Source organism: Zonotrichia albicollis, chromosome 2 (genome assembly GCF_047830755.1).
Source record: "Zonotrichia albicollis isolate bZonAlb1 chromosome 2, bZonAlb1.hap1, whole genome shotgun sequence".
In the NCBI taxonomy this organism is placed as follows: Eukaryota; Metazoa; Chordata; class Aves; order Passeriformes; family Passerellidae; genus Zonotrichia; species Zonotrichia albicollis.
Genome location: NC_133820.1, coordinates 114,352,908 through 114,372,293, shown reverse-complemented (window position 1 = coordinate 114,372,293; position 19,386 = coordinate 114,352,908). Strand labels below are relative to the sequence as shown.

General features: G+C 36.1%; 1 protein-coding gene across 1 annotated transcript in view; it reads right to left on the bottom strand.

The window, feature by feature from the left end:
• The window catches only part of ABI3BP (ABI family member 3 binding protein), a 137,349-nt gene that overhangs the window by 32,581 nt on the left and 85,382 nt on the right, over positions 1-19,386 (bottom strand). The window contains exons 35-49 of the mRNA XM_074536084.1: positions 17,436-17,483; positions 16,886-16,960; positions 15,292-15,339; positions 14,717-14,791; positions 12,458-12,532; positions 11,546-11,620; positions 10,202-10,276; positions 9,513-9,587; positions 7,813-7,887; positions 7,123-7,197; positions 6,567-6,641; positions 4,839-4,913; positions 4,285-4,359; positions 3,101-3,166; positions 2,696-2,770 (exon numbers count right to left, since the gene is read on the bottom strand). Of these exons, the coding sequence (XP_074392185.1) occupies positions 2,696-2,770; positions 3,101-3,166; positions 4,285-4,359; positions 4,839-4,913; positions 6,567-6,641; positions 7,123-7,197; positions 7,813-7,887; positions 9,513-9,587; positions 10,202-10,276; positions 11,546-11,620; positions 12,458-12,532; positions 14,717-14,791; positions 15,292-15,339; positions 16,886-16,960; positions 17,436-17,483 (1,062 nt within the window). The remainder of the gene's footprint in view (positions 1-2,695; positions 2,771-3,100; positions 3,167-4,284; positions 4,360-4,838; positions 4,914-6,566; positions 6,642-7,122; positions 7,198-7,812; positions 7,888-9,512; positions 9,588-10,201; positions 10,277-11,545; positions 11,621-12,457; positions 12,533-14,716; positions 14,792-15,291; positions 15,340-16,885; positions 16,961-17,435; positions 17,484-19,386) is intronic.

Sequence of the window (19,386 nt, the reverse complement as noted above, 5' to 3'; positions counted from 1 at the left end):
TTGCTCAAAGTTTGTTTGCTGACATTTGTCAGAAAGTTCAGTAGATCAGGAGCAGTATTTACATGGTTAGGATTAAATTAAAAAGCAACCCAGTAAGGTAAGTTACATACACCAACATGAAAAGCCATCTGAATGAAATGGCATTCTAGAGAAAATGGCTAAAACATGACAAAAACCTAAAAGGAATGCCAGCCATGAGGAAGCAATCCCTGGCTCTTTTCCACAGTGCAGTTTACCACCTGGCACTGCAGCTGGCCCCGAGCCTGAGAAGCCTGCCAGGAAACCAGCCACAACCCCATGTGCTGGTGCTGGGAAAAACAAATTCCACTGCTTATCACCTGCAGCTGCCAACCCTCCCTGCATGGGGTGAAACATCTTTGCACTGAGGCTAACAAGCCCAGTCAGGAGCAAGAAATGGAGTACAACCAACAGCAGTGCCAGTCCAGCAAGGAATTAAAAGATCCAAACTGGTGTCCAAATAACGGAATATCCAAGAATAAGTGATGTAATGTCTAAAGGTAAGTCTGAAAACATATTGTTACATATAGAGAGGATATTCCTAACAGCCCACTTAAAAATTCTGATCATCTTAGGTCAAAAGTTCAGGATTTTGATAAGCCAACCATAGAAAAGAATGAAAATGTGTCAATGAGCTGTTGTGGCAGTGGGGTTGGAGGTACAAAGAAGTGGGCAGGAGATAACAAAAGCCTTTGGTATTTCGGATACTTTGACTTAAAGGGCTTAATTGGCAGCACCAAAATTTAGCTAAGAGATATCTACAAAATGTTTCTTTAACTTAGAGAAAAAATGTACTTATTTAACTGGGCAGTGGAAACCACTACTGGAAGTATCATTTTTCAGGAGAATTCTAAAAGAAGGTACTTATTTACCAGTGAGTACACATAGCATGCCCAGTAATTAGTAGTTTTGTGGTGAGTTCTGACACCATGTACCACAATGAAACTCTAGTTCTTCCTGGCAACAGGCACTACCATAAAGACTTGGAAATAATAACAAATGATGGGCACACTAAGAGGGCCACTCACAATGTGATTGCTTAAAACAATACTTTAGCAACTTAAACCAGCATTAACACATAAAACTCCATGTAGCAGTTTACTACTATTATGTTTATACTACTGATTTACTTAGCATGTATTAATTTTTGCTGGTGTTTTTAATAACCTACCAATACCTCTGCTGAGGTTATGACTACAGGGGAGAAGATAAAAGCTCAATGTGCTGTGTAATATAATTGTGTGTTTGTGCATAATTTCATAATGTGATCATTCCTGGAGACCTGAGTGCACTCTCCTATTCCAGTAATCAAACATAAGAAAGCTCACTTCCATAAGGTAATTTCCAGTGCAAGTTAGCAACAAAACCTTTTTAACCCACAACTACTGAAATCAGGCAATTAATGCTTTCACTGGCTCTGATGTCCTGGAATTTGATGGCCTTATTTAATTTACCAGAAGGACTATGAAAGGTCAAAGAACTTGTACCTCTAGTGAAGGCATTCACTCCATATGTAATACAGAAATGTATGCCATACTCTAAACAGGTTAAATTTAATTCAATTTAAATATACAACCATCTCTGCTGCATTTTTAGAATGTTAGAAATGTTACCATTTCTAACAACATGGTGGGCTTGTGAAAATGTACAGGAATGAGTTGCTCAAGGATTCTATGATCAGCAACAGGTATTAAATTGCCAAATATTGCAGAAAGAAGCATTACACAGGCAAAAATGTTTAGAATAGATGGAATATCCCTCAGGCTATCCTAATCTAGCTAGCATCGAGATAGTAACAGGAGCCAGCAATAGTATGGGACAATAGAACTTTTAGTGGGTGGTCAGCCAAACATTTGCCTTGAATATGTACATTATTTATTTATTTATTTATTTATTTATTTTTATACAACCATTAACCAATGGTTGTATAAAAAATAAATTCCCAATGCTATTTGTATTGATGTAATAAATCAATGCTCTATGACATAAAAAAAATACGGATTCATTATGAATTAACACCAAAAATATTATGTTGATCGGATGGAAAAATCAAGTCCAGCTGAAAAAAAGATAAATTATTTTTCCCCCAAGCATACATAAATTTCTAATAAACCTTTGTGGTTAGGGACATTTGCTATCTGTTGGTTAAGGATGTGTAAATTGAAGCTTTCACTGTCGTCTGCCATCCACCAACATGGAATTTTGTGGTGCTGAAGTATCCAGGCATGAATACTGCACAGTCCAAACACTGCATGGTCTGAGTGTGAGCAGGTCTGATGTGAACACACCATGGGCACAGACAGTAACTAGAGAGATACTTGGCTTTAAGGCTTCCCTACCAAGCCTCCTGACTTGGACTCAAACAAATGGGTGATCTTTTCCAATGAAGCATTTTCCAGTATTTATTGCGGATCTGACATCTAGAGAACATTAGTAAAGAGTAGCCACACAGTAATAAACCTGTAAATTTACACAGACTGAGTGCCAATATAATTTCATAGTCACCCTCAGGAATTGTATGACAACATCAGTAGAAATACATGGCACTCTGAAGAATTAAATTTATTCTAGAATAAAACACAGTGAGATATTTTGCAGGGCTCAAGAGTTGGGCAAATCACATTCCAGTCTTTTATTGATAAATTAAAAAAACCCACCCCAAAACCCAGAACTCTACCTGCTGTTGGCATAATCCACTTTGGCAGTCCAGGTGCTCTTGTTCTGAGTGGCGGTAGTGTGGTTCTACTAAAAGCTGTGAGAGAGTTTAAAAAGAAGAAAAGGAAAAAGAAGGAAAAAAGAAAGAATTTCCATGAGAGGGGTACCCAACAGATTTCTATGTGATGCCAAGAATTCCACACTAGAGAAGAAGTAACATCTGCTGTGATGACACACATAGTTTTGGTTTCATTTCTTTTTTCTTTTTTTTTCTGATTTGGAAATGCTTTACCACTAGAATTATTAATTGATTGAAAAATATCCCCCTTTTTCCCTCCCAGCAATACTTAAAATTCCACTAAGAATAGATAAAATTAATTAACTATTTAATCTCCTCCCCATCCCAGACTGAATAAACAATTATTACCAGGTCTGGTCTGTGGTTTATCCGTAGGCTGCGGTCTTGCAGAAGTGAGACGAGTTTTATGAGGTGCTAAAAGAAATAAGGTCCTGTTTCAATGCTGTGCGTAACAGAACAGGGACAGTGCAGTGCAATTTGCCAGACAAAAAGGTCCATGCACCAATGTGATACAGCAAAATGGACACATGAGAGTTCTATGAGTTCTAATCCAAAATGCATGTGGAAAATGCTAGTTTCTTTAGTGGCCAGATGGCTCCATCATGCAGTCTGACCAGTTACATTCATATGTAGGTTTAGGAAAAAGATGTAAAATATTTACAGCCAGTTACCCAACTGTATATGGATACAGAGTTAGCTCTGCAAGGTATCCATGGCCTTAAGACATTTAATTAGGTTCTGTAAAAAACAAACAAACAAAAAACCTCAAAATAAAACACCGAACTGAACCCCCCCAAACCAAAGACTTAGATAAAACTATGAAACATTAAAATATTGCTGAGAAAACAACTGGGAGCATTCAATGCAGACACTGTGCAGGGCAGCTGCAGAACAGTGTCATCAGCAAGGCTGAAATCAGAAGCCCTCAACCTTTTTTATTGTTGCCTTTCACTTGTAAAATAATTTTGATACTCTAGATGTTATGGGATCTGTGGAAGCTGAAAGCACAAGCAATAGTCACTGTTATCTTGTGCCCAATTAGCAACGTCGGTAAATCAGGTTTTTTAAAGTAGAGCTGGTTATTTGATAGTCAAGACAAATAAATGTTCGACCCATAACCCTTAATCCAGCCTCTCCAAAGCATCAGAGAAAATACAGGCCAGAACACATTGCTCATTTTTAACATTTAGATTGGGGAAGTTTTACAGATTTTGATTTTGTAAGAAAAAGTTGGAACTCAGTTACATCGATGTTTGCAACACTATGTACATATGAGCATCCAATACACAGCTCTAATAGTGCTTAAAAACTTCACATAATCTTCAGTATTTGAGGCAATACTGTGCAAATCCCATTTTCAGAGCAACAAAACTAAAATATTTGATAAGGAGAAGAATAAATTTTCATATTATGTATTTGAAACAGTTTTAAAGTTAATAATAAACAGATCATTAAACATTAAACTGTACTAATTTTACTTAAGATCTACAGACTCTCAATACCACAACTTAAGAAAATCTTAAAAAAATTACCTGTATCAAACCAAGGAATTTCAGTTGCTTGTCCAATTTTGGGCCTGGGTGAAATGTGGTATGTTTCATTGGGAACTGAAAATGGACATATTGCTGCTTAGCAAATGTAAATGGTTTCCTTTTAAACATAAGATATCACAGATGGAAAGGAAATTCAAACTGTCTGTCCAAATCATAAACAAAAGAGTCAGGGCTAGAAATCTGGCTGAAAATCATGCTTTTATACATGTAAAAGACTTTTCAAGTTTGGTAAGATATATATCATTAGTAAGTCAGACAAAACCAGAAAAGATAATAAGGCAATGCCTTTTTATGTGACTCCTCAGCCTTGTATATGTAGCACTTATTTCTATAAAGAATCACATGAATAAGAAAAATGGCTGGAAAATGAAAACCAGCAACATTTTGTACATGCACTGGACTGTAACTAACAAATGAACATGACAAAGATATATGAAAGTATTTCTGTTGATTAAAGTGTAGGTTTAGCCATATAGCAAAAGCAGAGAAAGTAAAGATTGATGAAAAATAAACTGATGCAATATTCTCATTACCCCAAGTTATTTTGGACCCATCAACAACATGAACTGTTACAAGGTTAATTGATCCCAGGTGTGTTGCCCTTGGAGCTATAAAAAATAAACCATTGTTCTGTGAGAAGGCAAATTAAAGAAGCTGGATTTCATGAAGGATCTGTCTCTCCATTGTTTCCTAAAATCCTATCTGCACATCTGCTAGGACAATTTGAACAGACATGAGACAGGCACATTCTGATTAGTCTGGATGTATTTTCATGCTGACAAGCAGACAGTGCAAGCATTCTGCTGGGCCCCCACTAACTTCAGAACACTTGCCCTAAACCTGGAGTTCTGACAGTCTTTGGCCTTTCTCATACTTGTTGATTAATTTATATTTCTCAAAAATTTCTAGAAGCTATGAGTAATGTATTTATTTTTCAGACCTCACTCAAGTTTGAATGAATTAATTGAAAGGTCTCTAAGTTGCTGGATGAAAAGGACAGACTGGCAGGCAGTGGCACACACTACATGACTCTTTGTCTTTCAATAAATAAGAATATAAGGTAAAATAAGGTAAAAAAATAAGAAATAAGGTAAAAATGTGGAAACAGGAAAATAACCTACTTACTCAGTTGCTGAAAGGTGCCATTTATACTTCACAGTAAACATTTATTTACAGTTTTTCCTACCAGTAGCTTGTTTTGCAAATGCACCTTTATAATGATTTAGACTTTATATATACATTTTATAATGATTTTTAAAAGGCAAAAAATAAGCCTCTAAATCTGTTCTCTAAAATTCTTTCCCTAAAACTAAATTTGTGGTAGTACCAAAAGATGGCACCTGTTTACTATGACATGATTGCAAATAGCTCTTTTTCAACTGAGACTTAGAATCTAACTTGGTTATTGAATAGCCTTTCAAAACAAGGTATTTAGGAAAGAAATCTTTCTCCTGGACTGCTCAGTTTGATGTTCACAGTAATATATATATACATATGGTGTATGTATAGATAGAATATAGTTCTTGAATGAATGGGGTCTCTGCTTGAAATCTCTTTGGCCATAAAAATGGGCAAGGAGAAAGAAGCAGGGGTGAAATTACTAAATTATTAATTAAGGTAATTTGTCAAAGAATAAAATTTTATCAATTCAGAGGTTAGATCAGAGAGAAGAAAAGATGAGGAGCTGCTCTTATAGACATGTAGTCTCACCTCACCTGATTTTTCTCCTGTTTCCTTCCTCCTTACCAATTTCTATTGAAATTGATCATCTCATGGTAGAGCTCAGATATCACCACCCTTCACTATAGATGTGCATCCCTGAATCTACCATGGTTACTGCAAAAACCACTGGTATTGAAGGCACTTCTACTCTTAGCATGTAAAATATCTTGGACTGAAACTCTGTAACCTGATTTTCAAAAGTACTTGAGAAATGGAATCAAATGTATTTAGATTAACAAAATTCCCCAAAACAAAAGACTTTTTGAATGTAAGCACAGAAATACATTTTTATTAAAATTAATTAAATTTCTCACATTTTTTGATGGCTACTAAACCCATCCAACTGCTTTCCATGGAAATTGATCCAATTCTTGGCCATTCACTTTGATAGAATTTATGAACAAGTTCTCAGCTGAACAATGACACAAAATTCTGTCTCCTTATTATGCATGCCCCATGATCACAAAAATCATTGACAGCAGAAATATAACTAAGGCAGTGCCACAGTAACACTTTTAAAGTTACAAACTGTAAATTACCAGGTTTAGTTTGTGGTACTTCTGGCCCAACAGATGTTTTGGATTTGGAAGGAATGAGCAGTGTTTCTTTTGGAGCTGAAAGAAAAGGAAAAAGATTATTATTGTATTCTTCAGGAGTTATGATCCAATGCCATACTTAGCCCACAGAAAATGCATGCCTCAAATGCCTGAAAAAAAGACAATAACAATTCCATGGCTTTCTGGAACCTGAAACAAAATGACTAGCCAAAACACAGAAACGTCCCAGCAGTGTGCTGTAGGATAAGTTGAGTTAGGGGCTAAAGTTCTTGCTCTAAAAGAAAAACGAGGCTACTGACTTTGGTTGGAGATCTGACAAATACAGACTTCTGATCAGACATAAGTTGTAGGCTACTTTTGCTTTACTTGGCAAATAGAAATGAGAATCCTATGTATCCTAAGATACATGCACGTGGCAGCAGAATGACAGATAGTGGAATGGTGTTATATAAATACCACATTGGAGCATGTTCTCTAGAAATTTCTCCACTGAAAAATTAGAAATACCTGCATCTTAGTGTTAAGGAAACTTATTTACCCATTGTTGCCCTTGATCGACCAGTGGTGGTAGAAGATTTTGTAAAAATTGGTTGTGGAGTTGTCGGATATATTGCTGTTAAGGAGAAAATGTGAAAAATCTTAGAATATTTATCTGTAATCCAAACAAAGCAACATTTAGTAAAACCTGTAAAATGTCCCAAACTAAGGAGGAGCAGAATATCTTGAAAACCAGCTGCTGACAGACATAATTATCTCTCTATTAACTTCTGCTATATATTTATATCAAAAATGGGAAACCACACAGCCCTCCAGAACTATTTTTAAAGCTATTTTCATTTCAGTACAGCAGACAATGCCTGTAGCTAATTGCACAAGCACATTGAAAGAAATTCTGTTGCATTTCAAGAAAAGATAAAAAAAATATTCACAGAGGAGCACCCAAGACTGCCAGTAATCACAGAGAATTCAGTCTGCCTAGCCACAGAAATTTGTCAATATCCATTACTATATTTTAGTCATCATTTGCTATGTGTAATAGACAGAGGAATACCATTATATATATTATACATATCTTACTGTTATTTGGCTTATTTTAGATTGATCATCTGAAGTGTAATGCATTTGTTTCACCACAAAACTGGCTAGGAATAATCCCATTGAGAACCACAAAACATGATACTTGGGGAAAGAATGATTGAACACAAAATTAAAATAATGCCTCCATTACCAGGTCTGGTGTATGGCACTCTTGGTCTTTCAGTTGTTTTTCGTTTGGTATGAATGAATGGTTTTTCAGTTGGAGCTGGAATAAAAACAAAAAGCACCCAAAACTAAAATGAAAAAACAAACTGCTTTTCACAGCACACGGGGAACATAAGTATGATCTGATCTAGAATAAGGCAAATTATGTAAGAATAAGCTGAAAGCTGGAATTCCTGCAAAGAAAGAAAAACAAGTTGAATGGCCACGTATGGCAGAAGACTTCTAAAAATATATACAAATTTGTAGCTTTGCATCAAGCAGTCTAGAACATGGTGATTGACATCATAATTCTGTAATAGGACAAAAATAGACAGTGGTAACCTTTGTCTTCCTCATCTGCCACACATGAGTAGATGAGGACAGGATTTCTTTTTCATAGGAACATTTGTGTCAAACTTGATTTTTAAATTAAATTCTTTGGTTCTTATGTGGGAATGATTTAATATTGTTATCTTCACACTATACAGTAAAAAAAATCTTGTAAGTAAAAGTAGGAATCATTTTCTGGAAAAGGTTATCTCAGCACTTTTAGTCTGTGGTCTACACCAATTTGAAAGGTCCAAAATGATCTGCCTTAGCCTGTGCAGTTTCCATCGCCCTTGCTCTGAGGAACCATTTTCTGCATGTGACTATTGCTCAGGTAGCTCAGGTGTTCACAACGGGGCACCTACTTCATAAAGCTAAATAAACAGATACTGAAGGAATACTAAGTATCATTGCATACAGGGAATATAAACTGAAATAGAAACATGTTTAAAAGCAGTTTTAATTTCCTCTTCCTCAAAAAGAAAAGAAACATAGTTTGAAGATTATAAAATGCCTATTAATATTTCATTCTCAGAAAATATATACCATTTCATTCTCAGAAAATCATGGTCAAGGTCTGTCTCTGAAGCTGGGGACAGAAAACTACTTGAACAACAATTGCTCAAGCAATGCTCCTGCTCCCAGGAGGAGATAGTGCTTGGTTCAGTGACCCTTAGTTGGTCCACAAGTGACAATTAATTTAAGAAGGAAGAACAGTCAGCTAAGGTTTCATATATTTAAGCAAGTCTTCCCAACATGGATAACTAAAGAAAGCAGAGAGGATGGTTTCAAGAAGTACAGAGGGATTTAGACGGTCACATATCGGGTCTGGAGTCTATGCTGTTGTTGATATATTAGAATATTTTTCTGTAGAATTAAACCATGAGGGGTGAAGAAGAAGAGTACTTTAGAATGAAATTATCCACAATTCACATGAAGAACAGGGGATTAACTCAGTTGGTTAGAGCATGGTGATAATGCAAGGGTTGTGATGGGCCAGTTTACTTCAGAGTTGGACTCGATGATCCTTGTGGGTCCCTTCCAGCCCAGAATATACTGTGACTCTGTGAAGCATCACTATCTGCTCTTTAAATAAAGTCCCCTTTTACTGGAAAACAGATAACATCTGGAGGAATTGCATCATCCTGACTGGAAAGGCTAGAAGAGGAGGAAAAGAACCTTTGAAAGTAAATGAGCTCATGCATTATTACCCTTATCAAGACCAAAGATCAAGTAAGTATCTACAAGAAGAGCAAAATTTTATTACTAGCTTTTAATAAAATATAATAAGCTTTCTCTAAGATGATATTCTCTAAAAAAGGTGTAAAATAGAATAATTATTTATGAAATAACAGTTACCAAATATTGCCTTTGTTCTTTCAGGAATACGAGGAATCATAGTAGTATCTCGTTCATCAAAAGTTGGAAGAATCTCTGTTGGAAAAAATGTCAATAAATTATCTGAATAATGAAAGGAATCTCCCTTTCCTCCTTTTCTCAAAAATCCTTTCAGCTTACAACAGGAAAGGGATGTTATAGCATTTACCCTCAGAAATTTATGGTTAGGAAACAACAGCAACAAACCTTCCGTGAAATCACTGATTATATTACATAGATCAGTTGGATTTATGATGGGGAGTCACCTCAGCAAAATGTAATTGAAGGGAATCCTCACTCTAATCTGGGTAAAAATGCATGTATAAAGAAAAAGCATTGCAACAGCCTTAGGAGGTTTCCCTCACAAAAGCTCCAAAAACATGGTGCACACTATTAAATTGTGTTGCTCAGACAGAAGCTGCAAATAACTTTTTATCCTTGATTAAAACATATAGGTTGATACTATTTCTTCTGTTAATATCTGCATAAAACACAAAAACTCTTGAACTGTTGAAGTTTCTGTCATATTTAATTGCATCCCTGCAAAGATTTCTTAGCCTAGAATAGTAACCAGGTGACAGCTGATGCGCTGATGATTATTCCCCCCATTGCCACCCCAAAAGCAATTGTTCAATTATCCACTGAAGCTTCAAAAAGACCAGATAATTTACCAGGCCTCCTGTATGGAGCATCCGGGATGGGAGTTGCTCTAGGTTTAAAAGGAATATGATGTGGTTCTTTAACAGCTGAAAGAAAAGATCTGTTTTAAGGGTTTATACTTTGACAAAATTTTGTTTGTTGCACAGGCACTGCATGTCTCATGCTTGCAAAGAAAAACAATCCCTGCACGACAGCCTGAAAAACTGAGTGTCAGACACACATCAAGAACAGGTCAGATACATATCAGGAATTCAAGAGAAAACAAAATCCTGAATGAAAACATGAGCGGGAAATTAATCAGGTAAGCAAAATCTGGAGTCAAGCAACAAAGCCAGAAAGAGCATAGACAACTACAGGGAATATATTTCTGTCTGTATTTCAGAACCTGCAATACCTATGGTGTGCTTGTCTCCTACAAGGAGGAATTCAAAGGAATTACAACGTGTGTGACTGGGAAAGAAATTTTATGTAAAGACAAAAAACCAGCTAGGAATCTTTCAATACCTGCAACAGAGTAGAATGTAGTTCAATTAATAGAAAAGAAAACAATTCAAAATCACAAACAGATTATGTGAAAAACAGACTAGTGATATATAAACATTGGCAAAAGGAGTACTGAAAAAATAATAATGACCAGCTCAAGGTAACAAATTTACCTGCTGCTGTCTTTTGTTGTTCAACTGTAAATGTACTAACTGCCAAAACTCCATAAAAACAACAAGATGCACAAAGTTAGTGGTGAGTGTAAGTCAGTGGTAAAAATACTCCCTTTGACATGACTGGTTTGTTTTCAATTTGGAACACATTCCATTTTTTTTCCTTTTCTTTGTAAAATTAGTGAATATATACTCACTTAAAATAATGTTGAATGGATACTCTCAGAACTGTTAGAAGTTACAGAGGTTTGGCTGTTCATTAGTATGTAAATCCCTATTAAGCTTATTTTTGAGGGTGACATTCCATTACCAGGTCACACAAACCTATGAGTGGTTTCAGTTAGAGATATTTGGAGTCATACATGAAGACCCTCAAGTAGGTTTTTCTCCAAGCACCTTTTGACAGGCACAAAAGAGATGCAACTTCTTCCACCTTCTCATGATGTTTCTGTGTTGTCTACCCTGCGATACAGATTATTCAGCTGTGATATATGTTATGTGGCTGAGAAGCAGAGGCTACTACTAAAACTCAGTCATTAAAAATAGAAATCACCTCTGTTTTCCTGGAAACACATATTTAATAATCATCAGAGAATGTATTTGTAATATGAAGAAATGTTAATCAAAACTTGATTCACTGAGAAAAGACAACCCAAAAGAGCCCGGGATATTCAAGCAGAACAAAACAACAATGTGTACCAGGTTTTGTGTATGGGACATCTGGACTTGGTGATGCCCTGGGCCTGGAAGGGACACGCCAACTTTCTTTGGGACCTGTGGAAATGAGCAAAGTTTTGACTTTATTATTGAGGATGATGATTCTTTGACTTATGAAGATGTGCAAAGTTTGGAACACATTGTTGAGGATGATGATTCAACATATGTCTTTGCAATTTTCTGCTGAATTAGAAGATTCGTTTTCTGCTAAGAAATTTTTTAGGGATTATTTCTGTAATTTAAAAATAATCCCAAAGAAATCTCCTGTTAGTGCAATCAATACAATTGCAGTGCAGAGACTAAAGACAAAGTGACTTTTACAGTGCAGGGTCAGATCAACTCTCCACTCCTAACCGCAGTAACAAACACAGCTTTCTACAGAGTAAACTGCTGTAGTTCCAACACTTCCTAGTTGTGCTTCACAAGTGTTTCGTATTCCCAAAACCTGCTGCTCATTTAAATCAACTCGGCATTAAAAAAAAAAAAAAATCCTCAGCAAAGCCATCAAAGCAGAAGAAACATGGAAATTTACTTTTAATTATCAAATTGACAGAGCTATATCCAAAGTTTAGGGAACAGCAAAGTACTGTAATTTTACACTTTTAAAGAAGCAACTCAAAAATACAGATGTTAAGGAAATCAAAATGCAGATTTTCCTGGGTGCAAGGGCTAAGGACGGGTGTTAATCCACACATCTCCATTGTGTGTCATTGACATGTATAAATATCCAGCTGATTTTGTTCAATGACAGCTGTATAGCAAAATTTCATTATGACAGCGAAGCCTGGCCTGGACAATAAGTATCTCTGTATCTTCACAGAACTCATCAATTTTGAACATTATCAAAATGACAAAACTTTCATGCACTAAAGGGCAAAATACTGATAAGCTTACTTGCTCTGGTTGGAGGAACACGTGGACTGGGTGATGTTTTAGGTTTGGAAGGCCTGTGATATATATCTTTAGAAGCTGAAAGAAAGAAAGAAACTGGGTTAAGCATTATTAAAGTAATAAGTAGCTTCAAACACAAATAAACTGCTCTGTAATGGGTGTAGTCCTGGAATGATTCACAATATCAAATTCAAGTGACAAAAATGCCTTAGTCAAATGGATCTGCCTCAAGCAATCATATGACCCAGGATTAATGAAGTGATTGTGCTCTGACAGTGAAATTGAGGTTTGAGCAGAACAGAATTATTTTCCAGTCTGCTATGAAGGACTGAATTTCATTTCATAAAACTGGAGGGGAAGAGAAGAAAAAGAAAGAGGAAGGGAAAGAAAGCTTTCAGGATGCAGCTCTGCCCACCCATGGTGCTCTGCACTGCCAATGGTGCTATCCTCCACAGGATGACTAAAAACATATAATTAGGGTCCTGTTCTGATCTGCCCTCTGCTTCTTACCATTAAATGTTCAAGGAAATCTTCCTATCTTATGTGCATAACAACTTGAAAGAAACGAGGATTCTCCTCATTTGTTTCATAGAAAATAAGAAGACACCGAGAACCTTGACAGTTAAATTATTAAGGAACATGCAAAGAAAGGTGACATTTTTTTTCAGGTCTGCTTTTAACAGTTTGTGCTGAAGAAGAAAGACAATGTGACCATTCAAACAAGAAAGCATCATTACCTATTGTTGCCTTTGGTTTCTCAGTTCTAAACCTAATTGTTTCCAGAACTGCATTAGCATAATAAAACAAAAAACCCAAAGTATTACCAAGAACACTCACTGTCTCCACAATACTCATACCATCCCTGCTAGGGCTGATGACAGATAGTCACTCCTCTCTGAAACTCAACATCCAAGTATTATGTTCCACAGAGTTTCCTCCAGTTCAAGGTAACAGCTCTAATACAGAACAGATCCCAAATATCTGAAGTTTTTGTAAGAGCCACAAAGAGACTGTGGGTGGTCTTTTTCTACGTTCAGCTTTGTACACTTTCCTCACTAATTTCAAGGGGTTTTTTTCAAACAATAGGTGCAGACTTACTGGGGAGAAAAGGAACCTGAGTTGTTGTCTCTCTGCCCATCTCTTCACCTGCACCATCTAATACTGCATGTACCTTGGATACCCATACTGGGTCTGGCTGGAATGGGAGTTATTTTCTTCATAGCAGCCCTTCTGTACTATGTTTTGGATTCATGAGCAAGGAAGTGTTGATAAAATACCAATGTTTTAGTTGTTGCTGAATACCCCTTGTCGCAGCATCCAGGAATTCTTTGTTTTTCACTCTGCCCCCAGGCAAGAGAGCTGGGCTAGGGCTGGGCAGGATGCTCAGAGAGGACACAGGACAGCAGGACCACCCTGGCCAAAGGGATATTCCACCTCACATAAAGTCATCTTAGCAGCAAAACTTTCCAAAGCACCCTTGGTTCCTAGACTGGCTCTGCTCTGCCTGTGGGATGTGGTGTGTGGCTGCTTTGTGCACTTGCTTTCTTCCACCTCTTTTTATCCTCCCTTATTAAACTGCCTTTATCTTGAACTATGATTTTTTCCCCTCTTTTTTTTTCACTTCTTATCTGATTCTCTCCCCCAGACCACTGTGGGGTAGAATGAGCAGGAGGTTAGTGTGTGCTTAGCTTCTGGTCAGGGTCAACCCATTATGGTACCTCACACATTCAAGTGTGAGTTGCATAATTTACTTCCTCCCTCCTTAATTCTCCTAAGGTTGTATATGGGTATAACAACCCCTGCAAACACAATTATAGGAAGTATTTTACATTCTTCAATCTCTGAACAACACAAGGGCTCTGGAAAAGTGAATCAACAAGTATGAATGACAGCTTGTGCCTGGAAAAGAAGAAACAGACACAATTTAAGGAATACAGAGCAGAATCCTTCCTCTTTGCAATGACACCCCTTGTTTTCATCTTCACTTTACCAGAACACAAGTTATACAGCAAAGACTTATTTTCACTGAGAATTGTACAGAAAACATCCATTTCTGCACTGACTTACAATGTCATAAATAACTGAAGATATTTTCAATTTACCAGGTTGCTTATAAATTCTATATGACACTGGATTTTACCCCTCAAGGAATATGCTAAAATATATGCCCGAGGAATACATACAAATCTGAAGCTCCAGGGATCACAGTAGAATCCATAAGACATGTGTCAGTGTGAAAATGTAAAAAAACAATGAACTTACCAGGTCTTGTTCGTGGCACCTCTGGGCTTGGCGATGTTCTAGGTTTGGAAGGAAAATACTGTGGTCCTCTAGGAACTAAAAAAATAGAAAATATTAGAATTTTTTGGGAACTGATACTGACAGAAAGAATAACATTAAAGAAGAACACATGCCTTGGGGACCCTTTGGAACCACAAAAGCTTGAGTAATGGAGAAATGTGAACACTTGGTACATAACAAAACCCCCGTGCTAATGGAAAACCTCTGTAACAGGATAATATAAAACAAGGCCAATATTGTTGCACAGTATGAAAGGTGAAGCAGCACATGATAGAAATGGAGCATAGAGACAAGCAGTCAAAGGTAGGTTGTGGTGCTTCCATCCCCTTGGCAGAACACATTTGTGTGAGGAAAAAAAGAGAAAAAGATGCTTATGAATTGTTAGTAAAAAATCACCAAACCCCATGTTACAGGATGAACTTTAATGGTAAAAAATTATGAGTGGAGTGCAATGAAGCAGTGCTTGTGATGGTCAATGAGAAAAAAGGTAAATGTGATGGTCCCCAGGTGATTTACCCTGTAGGTAAAACTGTTACCTATTGTTGGTTTTAGTTGATCAGTTCTAAGTGTTATAGATTCCAGGACTGTATCAGAAACAAAATGGAAATTATGTTTTGAAAGTTGAAAATTTACAATTAGCATAATTTTGAATCATGTACTTTGTTTACTGCCTCATTCAGAAATAGTCGTATTAAATATCTGAGAAAGCAGTGAAATCTTCAACATAGTGAGAGCTTTGTTCTCCCATAGACTTCAATGAAATATCCAAATATTATCATTCTGTTATTCAGAAAATGGCTCTTTAGGGACACAAATCTCTTTCCTTGGTGATGTGCTTCAAATGCATTTTATATACACAACTGGAATCAGACAGTACTTGTGTACTGAACACTGTCATTAAAGAGCATTACATGGTGTATTGCATTGCACAGTCATATAATTCAGTTCTAGACTGGAGTGGATCTAGAGACCATTGGTTTAGAGTCATAAGGATGTGAAATTAATGTGTCAATTCTTCTGTATGGATTACAATTTTAAAAAAAGAAGAAATATCTTGGGATATTTTAAGACAATTTAAGATAAGTGGATGATGCTGTAGAAAATGTTCTGTATATTACAGATTCTTGAAGAAACAGTAAGCTGTAGAGGCTTTTGTTTTTGTTTGCTTGTTTTAAACACAGATCAATACAAGCTCATAATATTTGTGTGACAAAACCATAAACTATTTCTGAGAAAGCCAGGCTACCATAACAATGAAAAATGGCCACAAAGGTAAAAACTGAGTGTATGAGAAGTTGCATCTTAAGGTGTAACTTGGAAACAATGTTTTATATTTAGATGCCACAGTTAAAAATTCATGAGAAGACAAAGATTTTGACTGTTTGCTACATGAGGAAATCACATCTAATAGATAACATCAGATTTCAAAGATATTGGTCTATGTCTACAATTTAAAAGTCTTCAATAAAGTGTTTATGCTCAGATTTTTCACATTTACCAAAGGATAACAGATATTGATATGTGAGACCCTTGCAATTTTCTGTTGCTATTACCAACTGGAAAGCATGGGACAGAAAGTAATTTTTTCTGCCTACCACTGAATTCCACTGCTCTCACATTTAATGACATAAAAATCCAGTATTTTGGAATACAATGGAAAGGATCATTAATGCCAATAAATGTTTACCAGCAAATACTAAGTATGCATGTATAACTGGGCAATTTAGTTCCTCATGCAGAAAATAATAATGACATGAAATTAATTGAGTGTGGCTTAGAAGGGAAACAGATTCATTTTACCAATGCAAAGCAACGTTGGAAAGAATTATACCTCCCAAGTAGGCTCAGTACACACTTTATTTGCTTTGTATTTGCTTTAGTTAGCGGGGTTATTCTGAGTGTAACAACACTATTCTCATCCTGCTGCCTTGAAGTAGCAGAGGTTTATTCTTTTGCTCAGTGAAAAATACCTAGCAAATGTCAGTACTCATGAAAGCTGCAATTAAGTTGCTGAATAGTACAGAACAGAACTTTTTTCTGTTATAACTGGCTCAGGTAACTAAACAGCTGCTTATAAACACATTTCAATCCAAACCAAACTGTACTAGAAACAATCACAAAGTAGTTTACCATCTTTGGCTTGTGGAACGTGAGGTTTGGGTGAAGTTTTAGGTTTAGAAGGAACACGTGGAGTCACCCTTGGAGCTGGAAGAGAAAATGTGGGAGTGAGTTGGTTAAATTGCACAGCAATTACATGTGATAACCAGCTGAACACACAAGCACAGAAACCTCACACCTGCAACTGAGAAGAAATAGGCAAATCTGGTAATACTCTCCATGTGTTTGCAACAATCTAAGCAAGAAAGTGGAATTTTAGTCATTTTTGAAGCTCAGTTTTTGTTTGTGTTTTTAAAATAAAAACTGGAACAAGCGCAAATAGGCATAATTATGAGAAAGGTGATTGAGAGCTGCCAGCATAATTTCTTTTTTCCTAAAGAAGACATTCTAGCTGTGAAGAAAGCAAGGCACCAAACTGTTCTGAATGCCAAGCAAGATAATTACCTAGAAGAAAAATAAGGTTAAATGAAACAATCCTGAGGTAGAAGGTGACTAACTTCAGTGATGCTTGCTGTGATGTAAATAAAGCAAACACAACAGCTTGCCAAGGAAATATTATTACCTATGGGTGACCTTGGTGGTTCAGTTCTAAGTGTAATAGGTTCCAAGACTGAAACAGAAACAGTGTGACAAAGTGAGTAAGGAACACACTCAAAAAATTTAAATACTCCAGTGGTAAGTAGAAAAGCAGGCACTAACACAACACTACAGTACTATGGATCTTCAAGCTGACTTTTAAATCATGGGCAATTACAATTCTTAATAATACAGGTAAAATAAGAAATAAATAATTGGACAAACTTGACGGCAATAGAAGCAAAAATATGTGGATATTAATCAGTAAATGTGGATATAAATCAGTAAATCCAAGAACAAGCAAGAGAAGAGATTGCAGAGTTTAACTTAGAGACAGCAAGAGACTCTTGATGTACAGAATGTCAAACTGAAGTCTGTTATTTCAAAGTAGTATGCTGACTGTGAAAAAATAGTTGAATTTGTCCTCTAAAGTGAGTAATTAAGCAGAGGACTAAAAGGCTGCTATTGGTAGAGCCGTATTTATCAGTCATCTGAAAAAAATTAGTTTGATAAAGCCTGTTAATTTTTTCTCATATCCACTTAAAATTTGAATCACAAAACCAATATATCATGCCTTTTTCCTGGTGACAAACTGTACCAACTGAGACAAAAACTTATGAGATGGCAGAATCTATGAAAATTTCTTTGCAATAAATAAAGCCTATTAAAAGAATTTTAATGCACTAATTCTTTCATCTCAAGGCAGTAACAAGTCAAGTAGAATATAACACACAGATATCCTCACCTAAAGATAGAACCTTATCCTCACCTAAAGATAGAACCTGTTCTATAACCCACATTCACTTATCTCCCAAACTCTCTTATGCATCTACCCAGTTTGAAAATGGGCTCCACAGTCAATAACACTTTAAAGCTTTGATTGCAATTGAGGGGGCTAATACTAAAGTATTTATTACATGCCTATTAACATGCACAGTACAACATTCTGTAGTATTAATATTGCTGCAAATGAAGAAAAAAAAGCAAAATAACCAGTATTAACTTCTACTGACAGTGGCCAGATACTCCATAGAAATGTCAGACCACCCACTAATTTTTCAAATGTTCTCACTACATATGTCTGGTTTGCAAAGACTTTGCCATTATTCAAGCTCATCAGTTACCTTTGGAATTAAAATTGAAAATCTTTTCCTACAAAACACTAACTTCTATTTTCAGGTTGCTTTTGAAAAAGTCAATCATTTCTTACAAAGAGAAAATCAGCTTTCAATAATAGAAAGATATTTATATTATTTGTTTGGTCTGCAAACTGTTTTCTGGAGCAATATGGTTTCCTTTTGTACAAGTATTATCCAAAAAAAAATTGAATCTCTCTTCTCCCCACCTAGAGGAAAAAAAAAAAAAAAGTTTTTCTCTTCTTTACTTTCTGCACTAATAGAAAGTCTCAAATTTTAAAAGAAGTGCCTCATCAGACTTAGCTTGAGGTGTTTTGATCTTAGCAGATCATTTGGGCTTCAAATGTGAGGAATGTGTATTTTGGATACTGGAAATGTTTGTTTTGTGAAAACGTGCATTTAAGCTGAAAGTAAATGGTCCCATAGTAAATCACATTCAGGTTCAACAACAAAGAAATGAAATGAGCCTCTGCCCCTATCAATGAATAACCACAGAAAAAGGAACTGTACTATGTGTTTAATGCATGAAATATTGTTGGATATGAACAAACAAAGCAATGATTATCCATTTGATGGATAATCAAAGAGCTGGATGTTCTTGAGCAGCAAAATTAACTACTCATAGTTTAGTCAAAAGCCAACGAAAAGACTTAACAAGCACTGCTAAGAAAAGGCTGTTATGCAACATTGACCTTGAGAAGTCAATGTCATTAGAGGAGTTTTGAGAGAATTTCATGGTGTAGAACTTGTTGCAGTTGAAAACTATGAGTTTAAGCGAGTTGCTGCTAATTGACCAAACCA